Source organism: Microtus pennsylvanicus, chromosome 13, assembly GCF_037038515.1.
Source record: "Microtus pennsylvanicus isolate mMicPen1 chromosome 13, mMicPen1.hap1, whole genome shotgun sequence".
In the NCBI taxonomy this organism is placed as follows: domain Eukaryota; kingdom Metazoa; phylum Chordata; class Mammalia; order Rodentia; family Cricetidae; genus Microtus; species Microtus pennsylvanicus.
This window is the reverse complement of record NC_134591.1, coordinates 31,362,583-31,380,750: the sequence shown is the minus strand read 5'-3', so window position 1 is coordinate 31,380,750 and position 18,168 is coordinate 31,362,583. Positions and strand designations below refer to the sequence as shown.

General features: G+C 38.0%; 1 protein-coding gene and 1 pseudogene across 1 annotated transcript in view; one reads left to right on the top strand and one right to left on the bottom strand.

Moving 5' to 3' along the window:
- The window catches only part of Plaa (phospholipase A2 activating protein), a 32,587-nt gene that overhangs the window by 3,011 nt on the left and 11,408 nt on the right, over nt 1-18,168 (top strand). The window contains exons 2-9 of the mRNA XM_075945912.1: nt 9,069-9,262; nt 12,858-12,958; nt 13,042-13,162; nt 13,909-14,076; nt 14,401-14,536; nt 15,622-15,791; nt 16,228-16,385; nt 17,091-17,310. Of these exons, the coding sequence (XP_075802027.1) occupies nt 9,069-9,262; nt 12,858-12,958; nt 13,042-13,162; nt 13,909-14,076; nt 14,401-14,536; nt 15,622-15,791; nt 16,228-16,385; nt 17,091-17,310 (1,268 nt within the window). The remainder of the gene's footprint in view (nt 1-9,068; nt 9,263-12,857; nt 12,959-13,041; nt 13,163-13,908; nt 14,077-14,400; nt 14,537-15,621; nt 15,792-16,227; nt 16,386-17,090; nt 17,311-18,168) is intronic.
- LOC142833733 (eukaryotic translation initiation factor 1 pseudogene) lies at nt 2,648-3,192 on the bottom strand (annotated as a pseudogene).

Here is an 18,168-nt window from a genome sequence, read left to right as displayed (position 1 = left end):
AAACTACCCATATTTAAAGATAGGATTTAAATTTTAAGACTTTGCATTTTATTTTTCTTGACCATGCTAAATCAAAAGTGACTTTTCTGCCTGGTTACCACTGAGCACCATGACTCCTAAGTCAAGGCAGTTCTGTGCGGTTAGTTAAATTGGTATTTTAAAAACATTGGCTCCTCTAGCAGTGAAAGACTTCCTCTCCTGTCACTGGTGCACAAGTGACCCTGGGTACCTTTACTGTCAGCTTGTTTAGACTGCTAATGGTGGATCTCTTTAGCTTTAGCTTTCTTGTCTTCTTCATCTTGCCTAACACACTCCGGGCACTTCCTCAGGGAAGGTTGTTGATAACGAAGGTGTTTCAGACTTGCAAATTTGAAAACTGTTTTTATGTCCTGCTACTGCAGTGACACTTGAATGATTTATGATTCTAATCCTGCAGTAATTTTCCTTCCAGAATTTACAGCATTGCTCCATTGTGTTTTTATCGATGGCTTTAGACTGTTGAGAAGTCTGAAGCCATCCTAATATTTTTTTTTACCTGTTATCTTTTAAAAGGAACCTATTTTCATCCATTTCCCTGAACCGTCAGTGGACTCTTTAATTATGATAACCTATGCCCAAAACTTCTCAAATTAATCTGTGCGTTTCTTTCTCCATTTTTCTGTCTTCTTTCTTATTAGGGACTTGTTATTTAGATGTTGAGCTGGTTTTCTTCATCTCTTTTCCCTCATGCTCCTTTCTAGTGGGTTGACTGGAGTTGCAGCACCTTCCCATGTCTCTATGGATGGAATGAAAATGGCTTTTTAATACTAAAGTTATGTTCTACTTGGTGGTCTTCTTCCTCCAGATTGTTTTGTTTTCCCACCTCACTGCTTGGTCTGGTCATTTTGTTTTATGCTGGAGGTTTTCCTTACGTGATCTGTCATTCCTTACGTGATCAGATTTACAAAGCTGGATGGGGCTTGCTGTCTGAAACCGTTACCAAAGTAATACTATCTGGAGAGCTGTTTTATTTTGCTCAAAGGTCAACAGGATACTGGCGTGGCCTCTGGTGTTTTGTTTTTTTGTGATCTTGGGCTGTGATATGAATGAACATATTCCTTACACTCCAAGAATCAATGGCTCTTGTGTGTCTGTGCTACTCGGTGTTCTCCCCCCACCCCCAAGACTTTTTTTCTAAAACAAAAGTTTCAGATTTTCTAGGGATACAAGAAGGCCACTGTCTCCCTACTCTGCTTCTCTGTCTCTCCCTCCAGTACTTTTAAGTATTTTTTTTTCATTGATTTAAGAAGTACTTAATGCAGTGATTCTCAACTTTCCTAATGCTACGACTCTTTAATTTGGTTCCTCATGTTGTGATGACCCCAAAACCATAAAATTATTTCATTGCTACTTCATAACTTTAATTTTGCTACTGTTATGAATTGTAATGCAAATACACAATACGCAGGATCCTTGTGGGGGCCGCAGCCCTCAGGTTGAGAACCACTGACTTGATGTTTAACCATGTAAAATATGGTGGTAGGAATTTGGGAAGATACAAAGAAGAAAATGAGACCAAATTCTGGAACTAAGATCCTAATAGATCACTGTAAATGACCCAAACAAACACCTCTGTTGGAAACTGCTAAAGTATTATATACATAGTTTAACATACTATAAATTTTATGCTGAGTATGCTTCGTGGCCACAGAGAATCATGAGCTTGAGCTAAGCTTGGACTGTGTTCCAAGACTGCTTCAAAGACAAACATAAATAGGTTCTTAGTTGTTTTTTGAGCCATCTCTCCCACCCCAGAGACATTTAAAAACATGTTTTATCTTTAGCTTTTTCCAAGCTTATTAATAAAATTATTTAAAGCCACATTTTCAAAAACCCATTAAAGAAGATAAACTAAAATTAGCTACTATCAAATAAGTCTTTGAAGAATTTTTCCCACCCCATGGAGCAGTTTCTGACTGATTCCTAAGACTTACTACTAATCTTTCTTACAAAGCTCTGACTTTTTTGTTGCTATTTTGAGGATGCATTAAACAGATAACTCCCTTGGCCTTCTCTTTTTCTCACTCAGTAGCCCAGGCTGACCTTGAACCCTTGATCCTACTGCCTTAGCTTCTACACATCCTACACTCCCTGCTCTAATTTTTAAAAAGGTGGGGGGCGGTGGTTATGTGTCTTAGTTACTGTTTTATTGCTATAACCAAAGCAGCTTATAAAATAAAGCCTTTAGTTGGGGGCTTGCTTACAGCTTCAGAGGGTTAGTCCATGAACATTTATGGTGGGGAGCACAGCTGCAGGCAGGCAGGAATGGCACTGGAGCAGTTGCTCAGCTCACATCTGATCTGCCAGAGAGAGCAAGACTGGGCCGGGCTTGGGCTTTTGAAACCTCCAAGCCCACTCTCAGTGACAGCGCTCCTCTAAGAAGACCACACCTACTCCAAAAGGCCACAAGTCTTAATTCTTCTCAAACATTAAGCTATGTGAGCCTAAGGAAACCATTCTTACTCAAAACATCATGGTATGTTTGCCCACATGGTTTTGCAGATACCCAAGGAGGATATTGAATGTCCTGTTCTATTGCTCTCTGCGTTCTTTCTTTCTTTCTTTCTTTCTTTCTTTCTTTCTTTCTTTCTTTCTTTTTTTTTTAGCATGGCTCTTTTCAGTTTATTGCATGAAGGAGTTACACTAGTCCAAGTTAAAAGCGGACCCCAAATGGTTACATTATACAAGCTGTGAGGTTTTTAAACTTGTGACAAGGGACAGGAGGAAAATTATACTCATTGCAAGGAAATCCTCACTTAAGCTTCAGAGTCACAAGCACTTAAAACCCATGAACCTTCAGCTGATCGTCCTTAGCCAGTCCAATCTCTATTAGGAACTGGCATATGTTCTTGCGCTGGTCACCCTGTAGCTGAATTACTTCTCCATATTCTGGATGCTAAATTGCAGTACCATTGCAGGCAAATTTCTTCTTAAACGCCTTCACTAGTTTCTTTTTATCGTAATCATCAGCGATCCCTTGGACAGTGGTAAGGGTCTTTCTGCCGTTTCTCTGTTGAATTCTTATATGGATATAATCCTCAGTGCCAGCAGGAAGCAGGTCATCACCCTTACTTGCATCAGCAAAGGGGGTCAAAAGAGTGGAGGTTCTGAATAGCGGACATACGATACAATTCCTTTTCCTCGGTGGAAACGGCCTGCGGAAGGCGGATATTTATTTTAAATCAACTAGACTGGCTGGCAATCAGGTTCCATGGATCCTCTTGTCTTCCCCCTTCCCTCTGGGTAGCTCTGCTGTTACAGGTGCTCACAGATATACCTGGCTATTTACATGAGGACAGGGGATCTCAAGCCCTTACGCTTGTATGGCATGTGCTCTTACAAACTATGCCATCCATCACCCAGCCTAATTTTTAATAGACAAAATACAACAAAATTGATCCTCTTAACTATTTTTAGGTGTATAGTTTGATAGTATTTACTATATTTTTAATGTTGTACCACTTCAACACTATTCCCTCTTTATGATTTTGTCTTGTAAAACTGTATTTCAGTAGTAATTCCCCTCTTCCTCTTAGCTCCTGGCAACCAGCATTCTACTTTAGATCTTCAAGATTTTAACTTTTAAGCCGGGTGGTACTGATGCAAGTCTTTAATCCCAGCATTTGGGAGGCAGAGGCAGGTGGGCCTCCATGAGCTCGAGGCCAACCTGGTCTATTAAGAGGTAATTCCAGGACAGGCTCCAAAGCTACAGAGAAACCCTGTCTCGAAAAAAACAAACAAAAAATTGACTTTTAGGTAAGTTGTGCTTCATATAAGTGGACTCTAATTCATCATTTTATAACTGGTCAATTTCATTTAGCATGTCTTCAAATGTTGTCCATATTGTAACATGTCAGGATTTCTACATACAAGCGAGACTCTTGTACGTCGACAGCACATACTTAGATCGTGTTTTTAAGCATTCTGCCCATCTGTCTTTTGTTTGGAGCACTCAGTTAATTTAAAGTGACAAAATTTCCTCTTAAGGCTGAATAAAATTCTGTTTTTGTGTAGCATTTTCCTTACCAATTCATCCATGGTGGGCAGTGGGTTACTCCCATAGTTTAGCTATGGTAAAGTGCTATGATTATGACGGCTTACGGAGCTCTTTGAAATTGCTTTTTTTTTTCTATTGGATCATATGGTAATTCAGTGTTCAGTTTTCTGAGTGGAAGAATTACCCAGTATTCACATTGTCCTGTTCTTAGGTGGCATATACTCTTACATCTAGTTGGCCTAGTGAATAGCTGAGGTTCTCTGGGTTTTTGTTTTTAATTTGGCCTTGCTGGAGCTTGAATAGGGCCTTACCCTAGCAGACAAAGGCTCTGCTGCTCACCTGTGCCCCAGGCCCCTGGCTTATTTTCTGTGCTGTCATTCCCGTTATTGAGTTGGATGTTGAGGTTTTGTTTTGTTTTTTGTTTGTTTGTTTTTTTGAGACAGGGTTTCTCTGTTTAGCCTTGGCTGTTCTGAACTAGCTTTGTAGACCAGGTCGGCCTCGAACTCAGAGAGACCTACCTGCCTTTGCCTCCCTAGTGTTGGCCCCTGGAGGATATTGAAGTCTTAACTGTGATAGTAGAACTGTGCTTTCAATTCTATCAGTTTTCACTCTCTACATCTTTATGATCTTATTAGGTGCATAACTTATAATTTTTAAATATTATTGCTATATTCCTCTTTGGTTTTAATTTCTTGGGACAAGATTTTGTTGTGCATCCTAGGATGGCCTAGCCTCCAATTTGCTGGAATCACAAGCATGCAGTTTTAGTAATATTTAATAATGTGCTTGACATGTTACATGATTTAACTAAAAATGAGATTGGTCTAATATTTATATAGTTCCCCCTTACTTTCTTTACTGTTTACATGGAGAATCTTTTTCCATTGTAATTGTGTTTGGGGAGCTAAAGTGAGACCCCTGTGTATAGATAGTACATACTTAGATCGTGTTTTTGGGCATTCTGCCAATATGTCTTTTGGTTGAGAATTTAGTCCATTGACATTTAAAGTGAGTACATTTTACTATTTTCTATATTCCTGAGCGGGTTTTTTTTTTTATTTTGTTTTCTCATTCCTACATCCCTTTCTTCTGTTTAGTTGATTAGGGAGTAAATGAAGCCTCAGAAAGTGTGTGTGTGCGCGCGCGCAGCTTGTAGGAGTTGGTTCTCTTCAGCATGTGGTTCTGGGGCATTGAATTCAGGACAATCAGGCTTGTGCACAAGCACCTTTACTAAACCATCTCACAGCTGGGTGGTGGTAGCCTATGCCTTTAATCCCAGCACTTGAGAGGCAGGTGGATCTCTGAGTTCTAGGCCAGCCTAGTCTACAAGAGGTCTACAAGAGCTAGTTCCAGGACAGCTAGAGCTGTTACACAGAGAAACCCTGTCTCGAAAAAGCCTAAACAAACAAACAAACAAAAAATAAAACTGGGGCTGAAAAGATGGCTCAGTTATTAAGGGTACTGACTGTTCTTCCAGAGGTCCTGAGTTCAATTCCCAGCAACTACATGGTAGCTCAAAACCATCTGAGGGGGATCTGATGCCCTCTTCTGGCATGCCGGCATATGTGCAGATAGAGCACTTATAAAATAAATAAATTAGAAAAAAAAAACAACCAAAAAAAGAGGGAGGAAATAAAAAGCTAAGGTTGGTCTCAAGCTGGGATTTCTTTTGCCTCCGTCTCCCAAGTGCTAAGATTATAGATGTGTACCACTAGCCCAATTGAGGACTCTTTTTCTTCTCATGACTTTGAATTTATTTCAACTGGAAAACACATATTTCTGGAAGAAGTTTGTTACTGTGAAATTTACTTTCTTTTGTCATCTGGAAATATCTTCATTTACCTCCATTTTAAACAGCAGTTTGACAGGGCATGGCCCTACTAGTTGATAGGCAGGTTTTGTTTTATTTTGTTTTCTGTGTGTTTTGACACTTGAATATGTTGGCTCAGTACCACCTACCTCTAGAGTTGTTTGTACATGTGCATGGCATGGTGGAAATTGAACCCAGAGCCTCATGCGTACAAAATACTTACCACTAAACTATGCCTCCAAAGGTTTTTTTGGTTTGTTGTTTATTTATTTTAAATGGGGAATTTACCTAATATCATATCTTGTGAGTAAGGTGGGGGGGGGGCTAGAGGTTGATACTGATATTGATGACTTCTTCAGTCACTACCCACATTTTTTGAGACGTCTCCCAATGAATCTGAAGCTGACCAATGAATGAGCTCTGCCTGTTTTTTGCTTCTCTATTGGTAGGTTCTAGAAATGAGTCACTGCCTGGCTCTTCAGGTATGCTGAGGATCCAGACTTAGTTTTTCTGATTGCACATCAGGCATTTTATTAACTGAGCTGCCTGCCTCTCTGTTCCTAAGCCTAGTATTATAATTTTATATATAGATATAGATATGGGAAGGTATACTTTTCACAGCTCTGTGTGGAGGTCAAAGGACAACTTGCAGCAGTCGCTTCTCTCTACCCTGTGGGTCTGAGGGATTGAACCAGGAGATCATCTAGCACCTTTACTTAGCTATTTTACAGGCCAAGTCTACCATCATACTGGAGAGATTATATGTGATGAGTTACTTCTGTCATTGTACTGTGTCTCAGTGTGGTTTGCCTTATCTTGAAATTTTTATAGATACATACATTCATACCTTTATGACCATTATTTGATTAAATATTCTTACCCTCTTCCTCACTCCCTGTTCTAGGACTGCTACAGTATGTGTATGGTTCACTTCACTGATTTCCATTGGCCTCTTCTCTTTACTTTAATTTTCTTCCTTTTTTACTCAGGCTTGATCACTTCTACTTTCCTTTCTTCAATCTTACCTGCCTGTGTATTATGCTTTGGAAATTGTCTGGTACTTTTCGTTTGTTCCTGTAATCTTCAGGTTCAGAATTTCTTTTGGACTTACCTCCTTATTGACATTTCTCTTTACTTCTCTATCATTTCGTTGTTTAGCTGCATCTTCTCTTATGTCTTCCAGCATCTGTAAGACAATTGTTTTAAACCAGGTATGGCACATATTCCCTTGCAATTCTAGCACTTGGTATGCTGAAGCAGGAGGATTACTAATTCCAGATCCAGTGAGGTCCTGTCTTTTGTTTGTTATCCTATCTCTTAAGATGGTTGTTTTAGACTCTTTGACCAGTGGGTCTGCCATTGGCCTTCTTGTCTTTTTCAGGAACAACTTATAGGGATTTAATTTGCTTCTTTGAGTGGCCAGAGTTTGCTGATAGTTTGTTGTTCAGTGTCTGCTGAATCTTAGCTGGGGTGTATCTTTAAGGTCTTAGATCGTTTCTCACCTGTGTTTTCCCTGGGCATGTGCATTTACTAAGTTCCCCATAAATGCAGTTGCTTTTGAATACCCTCGTTTTGAGGTTATTGTTTTGTTTGTATTCTGAGACAGATCTACCCGTGTAGCCAAGATTAGCTTTGAACTAAATCTTCTGGCCTTAGCTTCTGCAAAGATGTCCCATCGCCCTGGCTACTAATATCCTGGATTTTATTGTTTGGCTCTCAAAAGCAGAAGAATGCTGAAGGGACAGATGTCGGTCCTTTAAATTCTTCATAAGTCACTTCAGTTGGAGAGGCAGTTGTTTGCATCAGCAGGGAAGACAGGAAGTTTCAACAATGGCCACCTAATTCTGAATAGCAAACTGGGATCAGCTCTGATCTCTGCTATGTGGAAGATAGCATGCTTTATGTACCCTTTGGCTTCTGCTTTTGTGTGCGGTCTGCTACAGGAACATGTGGAGGATCACCCACCATGGAGTTAGAAGGTGACAGGTTGGTAGCTGGTACTGTTCCAATTGCCAAAATTGATTAAAATTAACTTCAATAGGCCGGATGTGTAGTGTGCATGGGCTCAGGGTTTGATCCCAGCAAACTCAGTTTCCAGTCTATACCTTACCCTGGAAGTTGCAAGCCATCAGTTGACACCATAGTTCTCAAGTAGTACTACCAGATAAATTCTGCCAGTGCTAGATTCTGCTGTCAGAGTGGGATGACAGGTTCCTGCTTTTTCCAACCTCAGCTAGCATCTTTACAGAGGTCTCTGCAGTTCTTATCCTTTTGGGAAGGGACGGTCCATTGATTCTCCTCTTAATCTGCTAGTGTAGAAGTCATTTTCCACGGGCATCCTAAGGTTTTACTACTTTTTTAATAGCTATTTTTACACTATTGAAAGTTGCATTCTTGTTTTTCCCCCTTCATCCTCCCTGTAATGCCTTTATTGATCTTTGAACTACCATTTATATTTAAAGGACTAGTGAGTAGGCTTTGGAGGGAAAAAAAAGTTTCAGTTTGTCTCCAGTTTGATCTTGTTATGTGTACTCACCTAGTTGCTTTAACTGGGTTGTGAGCTCTTTGATTGCCAGAGGTATAACAGTCTATGCCTCTTAGTTGCTAGTTTATTGTTTTCTGCACAATATATCATACCATTGTTTCACTTACCTAAGGCAGGAATGCTAAATCATTGATGTATGTGACAAATGGGCAATCATTTGTAATCCAAGGAAGGCACTTACTAATGCACTATGTTCCCAGACAGTAAATTTGTTCCCTTTTTTTTCCATCCTGAAATGATTGACATTCTAGCTGTTTAGCTGCATCTACCATACTATACTAATGGGTAGTAAGTTTATACTTCATTGAGCAAATTTAGTTTACTGACTGGATTTCATTGTCTTAATTTCAAGTATTTCAGTTCCCCAGAGCCATCTTAGAATAGCAGTAACTAATGAGTAGAATGGTACTGGAGAATGAGAAAAGGCCACTTAGACTATCCATCTCCTGCCTTTTCTTGTTTTTCCTCTTAATTAATATATTCTGAGAAAACATAGGATTTTCCCAGTCTGATATAATACTCTACTCATGCAATGAAGCCATTTAATGTTTCATTTAAAACAATAGCATCTTTGAATGGCATACACGCTGAGTGGTAATGAATATATTCATGTTTTATGTCTTAGGGTAAGCCAGGAGAAGGCAGATGTGTACCTATTAATGATTCTGTCTTTCCAGTCCTAACAGGGGCTTTACAGAAATGCATTGTATGAGCGGCCACTCTAATTTTGTGTCTTGTGTGTGCATCATACCCTCAAGTGATATATATCCTCATGGACTAATTGCCACTGGAGGAAATGACCACAATATATGCATTTTCTCGCTGGAAAGCCCTATGCCAATTTATACTTTAAAGGGTCACAAAGATACTGGTGAGTATAACTTGATGGTTTGTTTTGTTTTTAATTTTAAGACTTTCAGTTACAATCCACCTACCCTTTTTTCTCGTTTTTGGCTATGTTTGTTAGTGGGAACCTTTTTGGGTCATCTTAGTTATGTAAATTTTCTGTTATAAATTTACTTTCAGATTTAACAATTGGTATATCCAAATAGTTTTTTTCCTTTTGGTACTGGGGATGAGATAGTTTTCATGTGTACTAGGAAGCCTCTAACACTGAGCTATACTTCAAGTCTATATAAATATGAAAAATAAAGTGTTGAGTTATAAAAGAAAGAGACTGTGATATTACTATGCCTTATAATTTTTGTTTTCTTCTATTTTTATAAAGAAGTTATTTACTTAATAAAACAGAGTTTTGTTTTCGTTGTTTGTTTTGTTTTGTTTTTTGATTTTTGAGACAGGGTTTCTCTGTAGCTTTTGGTCCCTGTCCTGGAACTAGATCTTCTAGACCAGGCTGGCCTCGAACTCCCAGAGATCCGCCTGCCTCTGCCTCCCGAGTGCTGGGATTAAAGGCATGCGCCACCACTGCCCGGCTCAGAGTTTTGTTTTGTCTTGTAAGATATCTCTATTAACACATCAAAACACAGACTGAGAACTATGTGTTTAAGGATATGGTATAATTTTTGTTTATTTTTCAAGACAGGGTTTCTCTGTGTAACTGTCCTAGCTGTCCTGGAACTCACCCTGTAGACCAAGCTGGCCTCAAACTCACAGAAATCTGCCTGCCTCTACCTCCAAGTGCTGGGATTAAATGGGATTAAAGATGTAGGCTACCACCACCCGGCATGGTATAATTTTTGAAGGAAAAATACTTTGAAATATCATAGCTCTCTGTTATGAAATGATGTGTAAAATCAGTGTGGTTATGTGTACTTGTTTTTATCTTATTTCACTTTTTAAGATTTATTTTTAAGTGGGCGTGTTGGCATATGCCTTTAATTCTAGCACTCAGGAGGCAGAAACAATCAGATCTTTTTGAATTTGAGGCCAGCCTAGTCTACAGAGTGAGTTCCAGGACAGCCAAGACTATACAGAGAAACCCTGTCTTGAAAAACAAACAAACAAACAACAAAAAGATGTATTTTTATCATTTGTAATTATGTATGTGTGTCTACACAGACACCTGAATGCAGGTGCTCATGTAGTTCAGAGACAAAAACTCTCCTGGAGCTGGTGCTGTAAGTGGTTGTTGGTCACCAGATATAGGTGCTGGGAGGTGAACTCAAGACCCCTGAAAGAGCATATACACTGATAGCTGAGCCATCACTCCAGCCCCTGCACTTACTTTATATAGTGTGTGTAGAAGTTTGGGACTTGATCTGTAAACACTTAAACTTAATTCCTATAAAGAATGTGAAATTGTGTATATGTAATACTTTAAATGAAGAGTGACACAAATTTAAAGTTGTTTCTGTTATGAAATAAATTAAATGTACGCAAATTAGAGGCTTGGTATTTTATAGTGAGTTATTAAATAAATATATGTATACACAGGAGTAAATAGTATAAAAATCTCCTCCATGAGTTTTCATAGCTTTAAGGATTATCAGTGGCTTATATTATTTAATTTTCTTCCTCTACCGTGTAGAGGAAGTTTTGGTGTTTTTTTTTTTCTATAAGTATTTCAGTATATATCGTTGCAAATTTTTTTGTAAAGGGTTAGTTATTAAATGTTTTAGGCTTTTCAGACTATATGACTGTTAAAACTCCTTAATTCACAGAAAAGCATGAATCAGAATGTCTATTGTACATGTAGCATAGGCAGATCTTCAACTTGCTTAGCCTCTGGGGTAGCTAGGATTATAGGCTTATGCCACCAAGTTCATTGAAAAAAAATTTTATTTATGGACACTTGAAACGTGTATTTCATGTAGTTTATGTTTCATCAAATGTAGTTTTAATTCCACTATCACTTAAGATAAAATTGTTTGGCTTTTGTGGGTTGTAGAAAACAAGTGGTTAATATGCATTAATTCTGATTTTTTTTTTTTCCCCTCCGCTAACAGTGATTCTGTGTGTGAGTGTATGTGGGAGTGGATGATGAGCAGGAACAGCCTTGGCTGTTGCTCTTCAAGTGCTGCCCACCTTTCTTTTTTCTTTCTTTTTTTAAATTAACTTTGGGCAAGGTGTAGTGTTGCACACCCTTTAATCCTAGCACTTGAGAGGTAGAGGCAGGTGGATCTCCCGAGTTTAAGGCTAACCAAGGCTACATGAAATTATTTTAGTCGTATGTTTGGCAGATATATGCCACAGTACATGTAAGAAGGTCAGATGAGGGCTGGAGAGATGGCTCAGAGGTTAAGAGCACTGTCTGTTCTTCCAGAGGTCCTGAGTTCAATTCCCTGCAACCACATGGTGGCTCACAGCCATCTGTAATGAGATCTGGTGCCCTCTTCTGGCATGCAAGCACACACGGAAGGAATGTTGTATACATAATAAATAAATCTTTTTTTAAAAAAAGAAGAAGGTCAGATGATTACACTCGGGAGTCAGTTCTCTTCTGCCATCTTGGGATTCAGTGATGGAACTAAGATTTTTAGGCCTTTGCACAAGTATCTTCTTTCATAGAGCCATCTCTCCACTCTCACCTTTTTATAAAGTTTTGAGAAAAGGACTCTCAGTAGCCTGAGGCTTGCCTGGCCAGATAGCAACCCGAGGGGTTCTGCCAGTTTTCACCTCCCCAGCACTAGGACTAAGCGTGGTCGTGGTTGCGTGGTCACCTATCAACCCTTGGCTTTTTTTTTTTTTTTTTTTTGAGACAGGGTTTCTCTATATATCTCTGGCTGTCCTGGAACTTGCTTTGTAGACCAGGCTGTCCTTGAACTCACAGAAATCCGCCTGCTTTCTACCCTTGAGTGCTGGGATTAAAGGTGTGCACCACCACCACTAGCCCTTGGCATTTTTATAGCTTTTGCATCTTGAGTTTAGGTCCTCGTGCTTGTAAGGCAATCCCATTACCAACAACCTTTTCCCCGGCTCCAGCTTTTTTCTCCTAAAAGGAAGAAATAGCCATATTATCATTATCATACTTCAAACAAGCAAAAATTCTTGCTATCAACTATCTAATGAATATTTACAGTTCCCAACTGACTCAACATTTTTTTCATGCTTTGAATCCTGACCCTGACAAAGTCCATTTGCCAATTCCATCTAACACTCCTGAAGGTTGAGTAGCTCATAGCTGCCTGTAATTCCAGTTCCCAGGCTATCCAGTACCTTCTTCTGGTGTCTACAGGCACCTGCACACATATGACATACACTCATACAGGCATATACACATAAATGGAAATAAGAATTGAAACAAACAAGCCCTAGAACTCTTTGAGGATTGCCCTTATGGCCACAAAGCTTATAGCTGACTCAGCGAGGCCTTTTCCCCAGACATTCAGGCACCAAAGCTTTTCATCTTGAACACTGTGTTCCCTCACAGCTCCTCTGAATAGAATTTTATTGACTAAGAAACTTCACTTCACAAATTTACTTAAAAATTATAATACTTTAGAAGCTTGCCAGGTTGAGCATTTGTTCACATGAAAATATACTAACTAATTACTTTTCCCCCTTAGTTTGTAGTCTTTCGTCTGGAAAATTTGGGACATTACTTAGTGGCTCATGGGACACCACTGCTAAAGTCTGGCTGAATGACAAATGCATGATGACATTACAGGTATCGTTTCTGTGTGGATATTTTAGATAAGTGGAGATTGAAGATTCTGCGGCATCTCAAGTTGATACCTTTGTTACTCACAGGGTCACACAGCTGCAGTATGGGCCGTAAAGATTTTACCAGAGCAGGGCTTGATGTTAACTGGATCAGCAGACAAGACTATTAAACTGTGGAAGGCTGGAAGGTGTGAGAGGACTTTTTCAGGTAATGTCAGTGTTAACAACTTTTATAATACATAATATTCTTCTAACCTGCTCAATTGTTTATTGTTTTTCCTCGAAAGTTTAGAAGCTGAAAAATGGTAATTTTAAAAACTCAGTATAATTGGGACATTTGGGCGAGTGTGGTTTTGTGTATGTTGTGTGTATGGAGTTAAACTGGTTCTTTGATTCAGTGAGGCATCCGTTGTCTGGTTATTTAGTTGTTGATGGACATTCAGCTTTGAGGATTTGAACTTACTCCCTTGTACTTTAAAGCACATGCTCCCGCTGAACCACACCTTCAGCCTCTGCTGACTAATAGGAGTGTCACACGGTTTGCTCATTTACTGTAGGCCATTAATATTTGGGTGTGAGTTTTTATTGTTTTTCCTTTTCATTTATTCCTTAAAAATTAAAATTCTGGTGGCACATTCCTTTAAGCCCAGCACTCAGAAGGCAGAGCAGGTAGATCTCTCTGAGTTGGAGGTCAAGCCTGGTACAAAATATCCTGAGGGTTTCAAAAATCATCTGGAGAAGATAGAAAAATATAGAATAACTTCCTATGACTGGGGATAAACAGTATTGCTAAATGGCATTGATTATCAGACCACTTTGTACAGGAGAAAATAAAATTTCTATAACTTGAAAAATTAGGTTTCAGTACTCATAAGTTTTATGGTATTAATAAGCTGCACAGTGTTATCAACCAAATGGTGCAATTTATTGATTTGTATTCTTTTTTAAATCCAGGGCACGAAGACTGTGTAAGAGGTTTGGCAATTTTGAGTGAAACAGAATTTCTTTCCTGTGCAAATGATGCAAGTATTAGAAGGTGGCAGATTACTGGAGAGTGTCTTGAAGTATACTACGGACATACAAATTATATTTATAGCATATCTGTCTTTCCAAATTGTAGAGGTAAGATTAACTTATGACATATATTTAAATTTTTGCTATTACATTCTATTCTTTAGAAATTTCTGTGACCACCTTTATATTAATTCAGAGTAGATGACTATATTATAAAAAGACGTTTGAGTGTCTGAGGAGAGACTTTTTGTAATTAATTGGTCCAAAGAATAGAGTGTAAAATTTGAAATGAATAAAAGTATGATTTTGAAGTTGTAACAAGTTACAAAATCCAAAATTAATTTTAAATTAGTTATTACATAGAAAAACATGTTCTATAAATATGCTCAATTTTATCTAAACAAATTTTTCTTCTGTTTTTATTTATTTTAGATTTTGTGACAACAGCAGAAGACAGATCTCTCAGAATATGGAAACATGGTGAATGTGCCCAAACAATCCGACTTCCAGCTCAGTCTATATGGTGCTGCTGTGTGCTAGATAATGGTGACATTGTGGTTGGTGCGAGGTATTTATATTCTAGTCAGTCAATAAATTTTTGTGTTTAGGTGGTTGGTTGGTACTTGAGTGTGCATAAGTAAACCATGGAAATTTCAGGTGAACTGGGTGGATTGTTTGCACATTTTTGTTACTAAGTAAACAACAGTAATAAGAACTTTTCAAGACCTGGTACTTACTTTGTGGTATAGTATTATAAATTGTGTAGTGAAAACTCCAAATTCCAAGGAAGTTAGAAGAAAAACTAGAGATCTGTATGAAAAAACTTTCTATAAACATTAAATTGGATTTTGAAAATTGAGTAAGAAGTTAGAATTTCTGTTGATAACACAATTTCCATTTATGGAGTGAATGTGTGTAGATGAGGGAAATACTGGAGGATTTTGTTTTGTGGGGTTTTTTGTTTGCTTACTTGCTTTGTTTGTGGATTTTTGTTTTGCGTGCACAAGTGTGCACATTTTGTTGATTTCGTTTTGTTGTTTTGATTGCTTGTTTTCAATATTTTTTGTTTTGTTTTCAAGACAGGGTCTTGCTGTGAAACCTAGGCTGTAATTAGAAGTATATGCCACAGTGTCCAACCAACTCTTTTTGATAGTGTACGTTGCCTATGTAATAGTAATTTTAAGAAGTAAATACTGTATTTTTAAATTTTCACAGTAAATATGTAGCATAGAATTGAATATTGTGCTGGTCGTAATGACACTTACCTGTAATCCGAGCACTTGAGAGTCTGATGTGGGAAATCATACATTCAAGACTGGCCTTGCTGTGTATAAATACTGTGGCCTTGTTGTATGCACATACCTGTCTCAGAAAAACCAAATGCTGAGGTATAACTCAGTGTTAGAACACTAGCCTAATGGATACAAGGTTCTGGTAGGTTCAGTCACTGGCATTTTTTTTTTTTAGAAATTGAAAATTGTGTTTAAATGTATTTTCTTTACATAGCTGGATAATGTATGCTGTAGTCAGCATTCTTCACAATGCATAGTGATACTTTTCATATTTATGCATACAGATAATTTTTGTTTTATTCACATGAGGGAATGATAATAAACTGTGTCAGAGATTTAAATTGGTTTACTTTTCTTGTAGTGATGGTATTATTAGAGTGTTTACAGAGTCAGAGGATCGGACAGCAAGCACTGAAGAAATCAAGGCTTTTGAGAGGGAGCTCTCTCAGGCAACTATCGATTCCAAAACTGGTGACTTAGGAGACATTAATGCGGAGCAACTTCCTGGGAGGGAACATCTCAATGAACCAGGTAACTATTATAGAGTAATTGTAGTTCAGACAATGGTGGTGCACACCTTTAACCCCAGCACTTGGGAGGCAGAGGCGGACAGATCTCTGTGAATTGAAGGCTGGCCTGGTCTACAGAGTGAGTTTCAGGATAGCCAAGGCATAACAGAAAAACTATCTCAGGGAGTGAGGGAGGAAGAGAACCGCCAAACTTGCCTTTTGGAATACCGAGAGTAATAACAGAAAATGTTTGATAATGTTTCATTTGTTCTCAATGCCAGATACTGATACTTGAGGATTTTTACTATCACACATAACTGATGAGAGAAGCCATATTCTTCTTGTTTGTCTTAATGTTAATTTAGAAGCATCCATTAAAAAAATGTTAAAATTTGTCTAAGTGTTTTTGGATTTTGCTCTGCTAGTCAACCTTTGATTGTTAAAATATTTGTTTTAAGGTACTAGAGAAGGACAGACTCGTCTAATCAGAGATGGAGAGAGAGTTGAAGCCTACCAGTGGAGTGTTAGTGACAGGAGGTGGATAAAAATTGGTGATGTTGTTGGCTCATCTGGTGCTAATCAGCAAACATCTGGAAAAGTGTTATATGAAGGGAAAGTATGTCTACTTCTGCTTTCTAATTATTAGAAATTAAAAATTAGAAATTTTCTCTGCTAATAAAATTTTCTTTGGTATTTTGGCATTATAAAGTACATTATTGTAAAAAAATTATCTTCTGTCTTAAAGTAGATTTAATATATACATTAAAATATATAATTAAACTTTCAAATATATCTATATAAAATCTTTCCGTGTAGAGGAAGCTGCATATGACAAATTAGCCATTTTCTATCATTTAGAATTTCCCATACAAAACTGTTTCCAGTCAGTTTGGATTAGGAGTTTCTTTCATCTCATGCTTAATGCCTGTCTCTATTAAACTTGGCAATACATGAGGGACACTGTAGGGCTGTGCTTATGTGCCAATGTCTTGGTGAGTAGGGGACCCTAACAGCCAAAAATTTTGACCTTGAGATCAACCATTTGGGAGCCTTGTTTTGGACCTGGAATTAATAATGATACTCAGTTGCCCATCTCAGCCATCACCTGCCCCACTCCTAATGAAACACTAATTTTGCAGCACATGCACACTTTGGCTCCTTATCTGCCAATAGAAAGCTTTCACCTTTGCATTTTGGAGAATGTTTTAAAGTATAAATTGTTAGAATAAAAACACCTAACACCTGTATTATTTTATACATATCTTTACCATATTTGAACAGGTGAATTATCTACCTTTTGTTTTTTCTTTTTTCATTATAGGAATTTGATTATGTTTTTTCAATTGATGTCAATGAAGGTGGACCAGCATATAAATTACCATATAATGTCAGCGAGGATCCCTGGCTGGCTGCGTACAACTTCTTGCAGAAAAATGATTTGAATCCCATGTTTTTGGATCAGGTGGCTAAATTTATTATTGAAAACACAAAAGGTCAAAAGCTGGGACTTGGTAATACCAGTTTTTCAGACCCATTTACAGGTGAGTTTGGACTTGTATTAAGTCTTATGTACTAACTAACTAACGTTAGTGTTAGGGTTGGGGGCTGTGTGTGTGTCGGGGGAGGAGGGTATTTGTTTCTATTTAGTGGAGATATTAACCAACGTCTTATGCACGTGAAAATACATACTCTTACTACTGAGGTATAACTCAGCCTTTTTATCTTGTAATGGTAAACCTCAAAGTGTACACCAGGTTTATATTTCACTGAAACAATTATAAAACTACTCTCTTTCAAAATATATCTTTGTGGAGCTGGAAAGATGGCTTAGCAACAGTTAAGAATGCTTACTGCCACTCTTTCAGAGGACTCAAGTTTAGTTCCCAGCACCTACAGGAGAAGGCTCACAACTGCCTAAAACTCCATCTCCAGAGAGAAACTAATACCCTCTGCAGGCATAGTACATACGTGCATACCCCCATTGTACACAGGTCTACACATAGTTAACACTAAATAAAATATTTATGAACATACACATATCTATAAATATACATATATGCATATACACGTGTATACACATATGCATACATATATAGTGGCTGAACGGATGGCTCACTTCTTAAGAACACTTACAGAGCATCCAGATTCAGTTCCCAGTCCTGTGGCTTACTACCGTCTATAACTCTAGCTCCAGAGAACCCATTGCCCTCTTCTGATGTCCACAGGTACAGGTCACACATGTAGTACACATACATACATGCATTCATGACATTCATGCACATAGAATAAAAATAAATAAAACCAAAAAAATTAGATATATAACCTCCCAGTAAACTAAATAAAATTAAGATACTTTGATTCAATAATTTGAAATAAAAAAATTAAAGATATGCTTTTAT